General features: G+C 38.3%; 1 protein-coding gene across 1 annotated transcript; it reads left to right on the top strand.

Moving 5' to 3' along the window:
• Positions 1–1700: 1700 nt before the first annotated feature.
• On the top strand, positions 1701–2908 carry LOC105541240 (prothymosin alpha). The gene is made up of 2 exons (XM_011982184.1): positions 1701–1781; positions 1830–2908. Exon 2 carries the CDS (start codon positions 1880–1882, stop codon positions 2210–2212), a length of 333 nt encoding a protein of 110 aa, XP_011837574.1. The 5' UTR covers positions 1701–1781; positions 1830–1879; the 3' UTR covers positions 2213–2908.
• The last annotated feature ends 7150 nt before the right edge of the window (positions 2909–10058 follow it).

Raw genomic sequence — 10058 nt, 5'->3', positions numbered from 1 at the left:
GTTTTGGTGAATGTTCCATGTGATTTCAAAATAAAGTATGTATTTCTACATGTTAAGTATAAAATTCTATATCCTTTTATTATAAAATCATTATTATCTGTGTTTAAATTTTTGATATTCTTAATATTCTTAGTTTGATATTTTGATTTCTGAGTTGCAATGAACTTTCCTAATACGGTTAAAGATTTGTCAGTTTCTCCTTGTCATTTTGCCAGTTTTTGTTCTCTATAGATTTGAAGCTGTGTTAACAGGTACCTACTGGTTTATGATTAAGAAAATGGCCTTCTTTATCAATAATAAAGTTTCTTGCCATACAGTCTAATTAGTTTTATCTCTATATTGTTATACCTGCATTTTTAAATTAGTGTTTGCCTTGAATATCTTTTCAATTCCTTCTGGTCATTAAAATTTTTTTTAAGTATAGTTTTTAAATGGCAAACAGCTGAAATTTGTTTTTAACTCACTATGAGAGAGTCTGTCTTTTAATAGAATGAAATTACCCTTTTTGTGTTTATTTTGGTTTCTCACGTCTGATTATCCTATTTGTGTTTCCCAATTATCATTCTTTCTTTTTTCTTTATCCCTTTGCCACCTTTGTTGGATTGAGGATTTTTCCCCCTTTACTTTATTTTCATCCTCTTTTGTGGCAAAGGAGTTATATATCTTATTTTAATTTTTATAGTAGTTATACTCATATCTTAATACATGCATTTATCTTGTATTTTTTCTAATAACAGAGATATTCTGTGTCCTTTTGTCTTCTCAATCGTGAGAAAAATTTAGCATGATTTGATTTTCTTCCTTTTTATATCTCAGAAACTATGTAATTTACAATTTAAATTCCAGATTATTTTAAGTCACTGGGTCTTTTCACATTATATATCAATGATTAGACTTAACTATAAGTTTTGCTAGTATTACTCACCACTACTTCTTATATCCCACATATATATCCCCTTTCTTACAATCATTGTTTAATTTACTAGAATACACCCTCAAATAATTCTTTCAAAAAGGGCATGTGGATATTTCTGTAGCTTGCTTGACTTTGAGAGCGCTTCAGTTTTTCCAGAAATCAGTCACTTGGAATGATTTCTGGCTCATCCAGGTCCAGGTTCCTCACTTGGTGTTTTACCTGTGAGGTGATTGCTGCTGCTCTTTGTCCACCTGGGAGGCAGAAAGGAAGGGGGAGTAAGTGTACCTGCTCTGCATCCAGTTCTTCCTAAATAATTCTGCCAAATATCCTGATGACTCTCTCTTGCCTCTTGGATTTAATTATCTGGGCTTGGAGTTGCTGTGAAATGTACATGTGTTCAAGTCAGAGTTCTTTTGCATATATTTTGGGCTAAAATTTTTCTGAGTTTTGTTTCTCTGCTGGGTGGGGGGGAAGCCATCTCAAAAACCTGCCCATCACCTGAGTGCTTCTGAGGGTCGCCAAGGAGGCATCTGCTTAAAAGGTACCTCATTGTGCTCACAGCAGCAGAGGGCTACTGTTCAGGTAGGATATGGCTTTGATGGATTGCGTTCAAAGCCAAACAGTCTCTTCTTTGCACAGTGGTCCTGTGTACTAGGGTGGTAAAGAGAATAATCGTCTTCCAAAGATGTCCATGTACTAATCCGCACAACTTGAGACTATGTTAACTTACATGGCAAAAAAGTACTTGGTAGGTGTCGTTAACCTAAGGATCATGATATAGAAACACTGGCTGCTCTGAAAAGCCATCTTTGCATTGTTCCTCGTCCGCCTCCTCGCTCGCCGCAGCGGCCTCCGCCGCGAGCTTCTTCCGCCGCCGCGGACTCCGGCAGCTTTATCGCCAGAGTCCCTGAACTCTCGCTTTCTTTTTAAATCCCCTGCATCGGATCACCGGCTTGCCCCACCATGTCAGACGCAGCCGTAGACACCAGCTCCGAAATCACCACCAAGGACTTAAAGGAGAAGAAGGAAGTTGTGGAAGAGGCAGAAAATGGAAGAGACGCCCCTGCTAACGGGAATGCTAATGAGGAAAATGGGGAGCAAGAGGCTGACAATGAGATAGATGAAGAAGAGGAAGAAGGTGGGGAGGAAGAGGAGGAGGAAGAAGAAGGTGATGGTGAGGAAGAGGATGGAGATGAAGATGAGGAAGCTGAGTCAGCTACGGGCAAGCGGGCAGCTGAAGATGATGAGGATGACGATGTTGATACCAAGAAGCAGAAGACCGACGAGGATGACTAGACAGCAAAAAAGGAAAAGTTAAACTAAAAAAAAAAAAGGCCGCCGTGACCTATTCACCCTCCACTTCCCGTCTCAGAATCTAAACGTGGTCACCTTCGAGTAGAGAGGCCCGCGCGCCCGCCCACCGTGGGCAGTGCCACCCGCAGATGACACGCGCTCTCCACCACCCAACCCAAACCATGAGAATTTGCAACAGGGGAGGAAAAAAGAAACAAAACTTCCAAGGCCCTGCTTTTTTTCTTAAAAGTACTTTAAAAAGGAAATTTGTTTGTATTTTTTATTTACATTCTATATTTTTGTACATATTGTTAGGGTCAGCCATTTTTAATGATCTCGGATGACCAAACCAGCCTTCAGAGCGTTCTCTGTCCTACTTCTGACTTTACTTGTGGTGTGACCATGTTCATTATAATCTCAAAGGAGAAAAAAAACCTTGTAAAAAAAGCAAAAACGACAACAGAAAAACAATCTTATTCCGAGCATTCCAGTAACTTTTTTGTGTATGTACTTCGCTGTACTATAAGTAGTTGGTTTGTATGAGATGGTTAAAAAGGCCAAAGATAAAAGGTTTCTTTTTTCTCCTTTTTTGTCTATGAAGTTGCTGTTTATTTTTTTTGGCCTGTTTGATGTATGTGTGAAACAATGTTGTCCAACAATAAACAGGAATTTTATTTTGCTGAGTTGTTCTAACAAAAACAAAACAAAAAAGAGATATAGAAACATTATCCTAGATTATCAAGGTGGCCCAGCATAATCACAAAGATTTTTACAAGAGAAAGGCAAGAGTTTAGAGTCAGAAAAATAGATGTGATCACAAAAGCAGATTTTTGAATGATGTACTTCGAAGATGAGGAAGGGGCCATGAGCCAAGAAATGCAGGGAGCTTTTAGAACTGGAAAAGGCAAAGAAATGATTCTCCCCTAGAAACTCTAGAAAGAACACAGCTCTGCCAACATCTTGCTTTCAGCCTAGAATATTCATTTCAGACTTCTGACTTCCAGTACTGTAAGATAATAGATTTATGTTGTCCTAAGCCAATACATTTGTGCCAATTTGTTACAGACACAATAGGAAACTAATACAGGTGGCATCTTTCTCCAGCAATAGTGATTCTCTGGGTATGGGATACATATTCCCCGTGCTATCTTTAATGAAGGGCAGTCCAAGCCAATCAACCAAAGCTCTTCAGATAAACCTTAGTTTTCTCCCTCCCTGCCAGAGGCAAAATAATGGATAGGTGCTGTGCTATCTACCCCGCCAATGGGGAGCCATGGCAGTTTGCACTTCAGTGGAAGCATGCTATTGGGTCTTGTTGGCTGCTGGAAAGGCAAAATGACTCAGGAATGCAATTAGGAGGTGAAGGATGAAATATGGTTTAGGAAAGTGGGGCAAAGATGTGAGCAAACGAAAGGCTGCTCGCCCTGATGAAACTGTCACTGGTTACTGGGTCCAAGGCACGGACAACCTTGCTAAGTTCTCTGCTCTGGCTGCTTTCCAGAATCTCTTGGCTGTGAATCTCTCAGGGAAAGAAATCTCCCAGGACTATGTCTTTAAGTTCTTAAGTCCAAATTTTACATCTGGAAACAACCTGCTCTTTGAGATGTGCGAGTACTTGTGAAGCCCAAGTTGACTTCTATAGGCGGGGGCTGGTCCAGCCAGGACCCAGCCTCACAGGACTCAGAAGCTCCATGCTTCACTTCCTCTCTCTCTGATTCAACATGAGCTGGCTCCCCCTCCAACCTTATGGTAACTTATTTCAGGCATCCTATATCCTATATCCACTTTGAAATTTTATCTGGGTCATCCTGGCTGACTCTGGAAGATTTCCGTAACTTGAGATCTTAGAGAATAAATATTAGGGCATAGATCCTTTTCCTTCAAGAAGTCTCTGAGCTCTTTAACTAAATTGGTACTTGGTCCTCTCAAATGAGAAAATTCTGCTTCAAGGTGACTCTTCTGTCCCTGGCTGTGACTGTGAAGCAGGTGGCAGTCTCTTTATATAAAGAGAAAAATTAGACACATGTAATTTCTGGCAGTATACTCTTTGGGTAAGGCACTCTGCCACGAGTGAGTTTGAATCCCTGTTCTCTTACTTTCCGTGAATTATCCTGACTAAAGTTATGCATCATATTGTAATATATCTTTAAAGGCAGGAGCCAAGTTTTACATATCTTTGAATTTCCCATCACTTAACACAGTTTCTGGCATATTATAAATGCTCAATACATATTAAATACTTTGAAACAATACTTTGGGGCAGAGAATGCTGATTGGCTCATAATATTCATTCTTTCTTTTTGTTTAGTAACAGAACCCTAAAAAAAGTGCTTGGATAAAAGATGGTATTTCTTAGCGCCTTTTGCAGCTATATATGGCCAGTGAGACATAAGTGTTTCGAAGCTTCTGGGAAGGCTTCATAAAAGGAGAAAGCTTGTGGCCTGTGGCCCATCTGCTCTTCCTCCTTTCTTCTGTCTGGAATATAGATGTGACGGTTGGAGCAGAACAGGAATTTTGACATCACGAGATGATTTTACTCCTAGATTTCCTTTATGTGAGAGCAATTAATGTCTGTCTTGTTTAAGTGACTTTATTTTAGGTTTCTGTGTGCAGCTAAACATTTTCCTAATTAAATCAAACAATGTTTCCCTTGATCATAGAGAAGAATAAAAAAAGGAAACATGGAGAGTGGATTCAGAGGAATCAGGAAACATTAAAAAAAATGCAATCCAAAATCTGGGTGTATTCCCTAAATCCAAAAATAGGGGTGGTGTATTCCCTAAAGTCTTTCAGAGAACAAAATATCCAGTCTGTTCTGCTACCACATATGTTTTGGTAATGTGAATTAGCTCATACAAAACTGGTAAATGGGAGAGTGATATTTATCTAATAATGTTGAAATTGTTTTGGTTGATATGCATGTAACTATCCCAGTATGTGCTTTCCAAGAAATCAGGGGGAAACTTTGTAAACAATTAAAAAGCAAGCCTTAGCAATATGCAAACACCTTAAGGGAAAAACTTCTACAGTGGCACCTTTCTTTATTGAAAGCAAAGGCTGGGTTAGTGATTTCAGGGACTGCTATTTCATGATATTAAGCTATCCAGTTTTGTTTGAAAACATTAGGAAGGGCCCTGAAGCAGATTTTTAACACTGATAAAATTGGTATCTTGAAAGTAAATGCCCCTACATCTCAAAAGAGCAAGCCTCTGAGTTGAAACGCTACTCAGGGTAGGCTGCTAGTGGAGATTGACTGAGCCAGTATTTTATAAATAGAGACTTACTGTTTTTGTCGGTGTTCTTGTTATAAAATTGGGTGGTGTGGTCTGTCCGTAGCCCTATTTGTGCCACATGCCCAGTTATTTCCAGTGTATGCTTTTGTAGAATGCAAAGCTGGGTGTGAATGCACATATGGTTTTACAAAGACATAGCTGTATGTAACAAAGCAAGAAGACTAGCTTCAGAGCAAACTATAACTGATACTCTTTTTTCACATCTTAACATCAATTCTTTAGTCAGGGTTGGCTTTTTAACCTGCTTCCTTCCATAATTTTATTTAACATCTAGAATCAAATTTTGAAAAATGCAACATCTTAAACATTTTACCTTTCATGCTTCCTTTCTCAGAAAGTCACTAGAGGACATGCTCATCCAGAATGAGACAGTGAAAAAGGGATCACAGGAATCAGGGACTCAGCGTAGGAGAGCCTGGAATAAAGACCAAGATCATGGTGAACTAAGTCGTAGGAAAATAGCTATGTGGACAACTGAAGCACAAACTGCTCAGACTGGGCTCTGGAGAGGGAGCTTCTGGGGGCGACTAGAATTGAGGGACTATCTGATATTTAAAAAGTAATGTCTAAAGGTGTTTTTCACAGATATATTGGGAACACTGAGAAGAATTAGCTGTGAAAATATGGAGAGCTGATGGTACTTGTATTTCCCGCTATGTAGAGTGGATCATGTGTCCTAGGTTGACTCTTTGGGTTTAAGAACAGTAAAAATGGATGTCATCCTGTTACTTTTCAAACGTACTGGCCGAGCACGGTGGCTCACGCCTATAATCCCAGCCCTTTGGGAGGCCGAAGCGGATGGATCACCTGAGGTTGGGAATTCAAGACCAGCCTGGCCAACATGGTGAAACCCCGTCTCTACTAAAAATACAAAAATTCGCTGGGCATGGTGTTGGGCACCTGTAATCCCATCTCCTCAGGAGGCTGAGGCATGAGAATTGCTTGAACCCGGGAGGTGAAGGAGGTTGAAGTGAGCCAAGATCCCATCACTGCACTCCAGCCTGGGGGATAGAGCGAGGCTCAGTCTCAAAATAATAATAATAATAATAATAACAACAACAACAACAACAACAACAAAAGTCCCAGTAAAAATCTGGTAGTTTTAATAGATTTATTTGCAGTAACCACATGGAACACCATCCTGCTTTTGTGCCAGTGGCCTCACTCCAAGGGGTTGCTCTATCTCCCTAAAGCGTGGTCAGGAAGCCCCATTGCTGTACCTCCCTCACAGGTGCAAAACACAGTAAGAGCTCTATGATTTTGATAGTGCACGTGGCTCTTCTCAAGTTATGTATCCTCTGTGCAGACCTTTGGTTTTACACAATGACAAAACACTTATTTCTCCTCATTCCTTATGTCCAACTTAGATCTTGATCCTGAAAAAATTCTCCTGCTCATTTGACACATCTTGTATGCAGATGTTAAGTTTATTGATGAGCAGGCTTCTCTTGTCAAGGTTGGGACTTCATAAGGGCAATCACTGATGGGGTTAATCCTCAGAGAGGAAACTAGAACTAAAATATGTGCAGGATGACATCAGGAAATCCCATCCATTTCCGGCCTTGTTTTATTGCCTCTAATTGAAAGCTGCCTCTCACCTCACGGTTTTGAGTTACTTCATTGTGCAATCTTTTTGAGGGCGTGAATTTCAGCAAAAATTGGGAATCCCTCGTTTATGTTAGAAATTTCACTGTCAGAGCGCTACAAATGCAAAAAATGGAACTGAGGTGACAATCTGCTGAAGGGATACCTTTGGAGCCTGGCTGAAGGTCACTTGTGGGTAGGTGAGGGAAACAGTTTCAACTTGCTTTTTGGCCTGACGGTGGGAATATTCTTTTGACATTGATAATTACAGACATCTTAAGTTCTGAATTGTTAAAGTGGTCTTTTAAAATGTTGCTCTTAGAAACAAGAAAATATGGTAATTCTAGAAGCAACTCTTTTCAGTTCCTCAGGTACTGTGGCAGGCATCAAAGACCATTTAAAGTATAGCCCCAGCCCTCAGGAAGTTCTGGTCAGAGGAAAGAATGATTGATACTGAAGAAACCATAGGGAAGAAAAGTGAAAAAAAGATCACCTCTGATTCCATATAAAATTATACAGTTACGAACTATATTAATAGCTGAAGGATAAGGCTCATATCCAAAGGTCAAATACATTTAATTCCAAATTGTCCACATACAAGAAACTAAATGAATGAAAGAAGCAACGGTAATTTTCCATATAAATACAGTTGAGAAATTATGCATTACCCTGACTGCACAAATACGACTACTATAGTTGATTCTGAACATCTGGAACACTTCTGGACATGTGTAACTTGGAACCGAGGATATGGCATTCTTTTCAAGGGTGTGTGTATTCACAATTTAGGGAAGAATCCCAAATCGAATTCCACAGTTAAAAGCAAACACAAGTTTTAACACACTGAAAGAGTACGCTGCTGTCTGGTAGAGAGAGATCAGCCAATAAATGATGGATCCCTGGGCAACTCAAATGCCAGTGTGGCACATTCTCTATGGAATGTGGAGGCATTCAGAGACTTAAATGATTTTATTCTCTTAACAGAACCCAGATGCTCTTAAATACTCCAGATATTATTATAAAGTAGCCACAAAATATTGTAGTTAGGGTTTCTATAAAAATTGTTTTGAACATTGATGTAGAAAGAGCTGTATCCTTTTCCCCAACATGACTATTTCAAACTTATGATAGTATATTCTTGTATATTATTGATCAACTCTTTATATTTTCTGTTATAAACATCCTATAAAGTATGCTAATATATTTGTTAATTTATCTCCACATAAATATTCATAATATCCTGTTGAAGAAAGTAGAAAACAGGACCTAGAAATAAAACAAATGACCCAGTCAACAACTGAAACTCCTTTAAAAAAAAAGTCACAAGTCAATTCACCTTTGCTTTAATGGTTTCTGGTAGCCCCATAAAATGGTCTTATTTTGTAAAGGGGAGACTTTTCTAAACATGTAAAATTTGTTTTAATTCTTTAGGAAAGCAGAATTCAACACATCTTTGAAAGAAAATCCAAACGCTGTATTATAAATTATAAGTTAATTTAACTTATACTTACAAGTTAGGTTTAACTTATTGGTATGTCAACCAACAATATTTTTACCACCTGTAAAAGGTATGGGTCATGAATGTGATATAATCTTTACTACAAATAATTTCTTCACTATGGCAAAATATTCTATGATGGACGAACTTTAAGAAAAGCTTTATAGGCCGGGTGCAGGGGCTCACGCCTGTAATCCCAACATTTTGGGAGGCCGAGGCGGGCGGATCACAAGGTCAAAAGTTTGAGACCAGACTGACCAACATGGTGAAACTCTGTCTCTACTAAAAATACAAAAATTAGCTGGGCGTGGTGGTGCGTGCCTGTAATCTCAGCTACTCAGGAGGCTGAGGCAGGAGAATCGCTTGAACCCAGGAGGCGGAGGTTGCAGTGAGCTGAGATAGCGCCACTGCATTCCAGCCTGGGCAACAGAGCAAGACTCCGTCTGAGAAAAAAAAAAAAAAAGGTTTGTAGAATTATAACTACCTGGAGAAATGTTTAATTTAGCAATAGAGACTATATAAATTATGCAAAAATGTAAAAATAGTCTATTTAAAAATACCCAGCTATACTAAATCTAAAGTTAAAAATCATGTTAAATAAGGAATAATTATTCACCTTTCAAAAGTGCCTAGGCTTTACAAAAAGATTTGTTTCAATGTTCTTTTCAAATACGCAGCACCCTTAGAAGCACATTTAGAAGGTAACTAAATTGACGAAATATGATTTACATATTTCTTCTTAGGAATATATTTTCTTTCAAGTGAGATCCTCTAAAGGTACATAAATAAATTTGTTCCAGGAAAGTCAGTTGAAGAATGTTTTAAGTGGTGGTTTCACTGGTCAACAAAACATTGTTCATAATCTTCCTGATGGAACATAAAACCCTGAGAGGGGAAATGTGTTCTGGAACAAAGGCTGATATTATAAGGAGTTTAGGGCAGGCTGATTTATTTGTCATGTGGCTGAGATTTTTAAAAGGAAGAGGAAGTTCCAAAATTCAACAGAGCAAGTGATCTGCAAATGATCAACTTTTAAAAAATCATTTACTGTGAAATAAAACCTTCAGAAAGAGCAATAGAGATAATTACGATCATAGTATTATACTGATATGTCAAAAAAATTAAATTATCAGTTCTGAAAATTTAATAAAAACATATGGCAATTATTCTCATCTTTACTCCTACCCATAAGCAACATTATAAACCAAGAAGAGACCAGACCTAAGAAGTATCATTTTGAATAAAGAATGCTGTACTTTAGGCATAGCATGGAATATTAAAGAGATTTTTTATGCAATAATATCTTTGGTAACAGTATATTTGTGGATTTATTTTTACATCAGACACTGAAAGTTCTAAAGAAAGTAACATGTTCTGGAAAATAACTAAATTAGCATCCATAGTCAACCTATGATCATGGTTTGGGCCTACACTAATAATATGTTGATCTTACTATGTTTTCATAAATATTATT

The sequence above is a fragment of the Mandrillus leucophaeus genome, unplaced genomic scaffold (assembly GCF_000951045.1).
Source record: "Mandrillus leucophaeus isolate KB7577 unplaced genomic scaffold, Mleu.le_1.0 Scaffold236, whole genome shotgun sequence".
Taxonomy (NCBI): domain Eukaryota; kingdom Metazoa; phylum Chordata; class Mammalia; order Primates; family Cercopithecidae; genus Mandrillus; species Mandrillus leucophaeus.
This window is presented reverse-complemented; position numbering and strand designations above follow the sequence as displayed.

Coding starts and splice junctions, on each gene's coding strand:
- LOC105541240 (XM_011982184.1), top strand. CDS start 1,880: ATGTCAGACGCAGCCGTAGACACCAGCTCCGAAATCACCACCAAGGAC.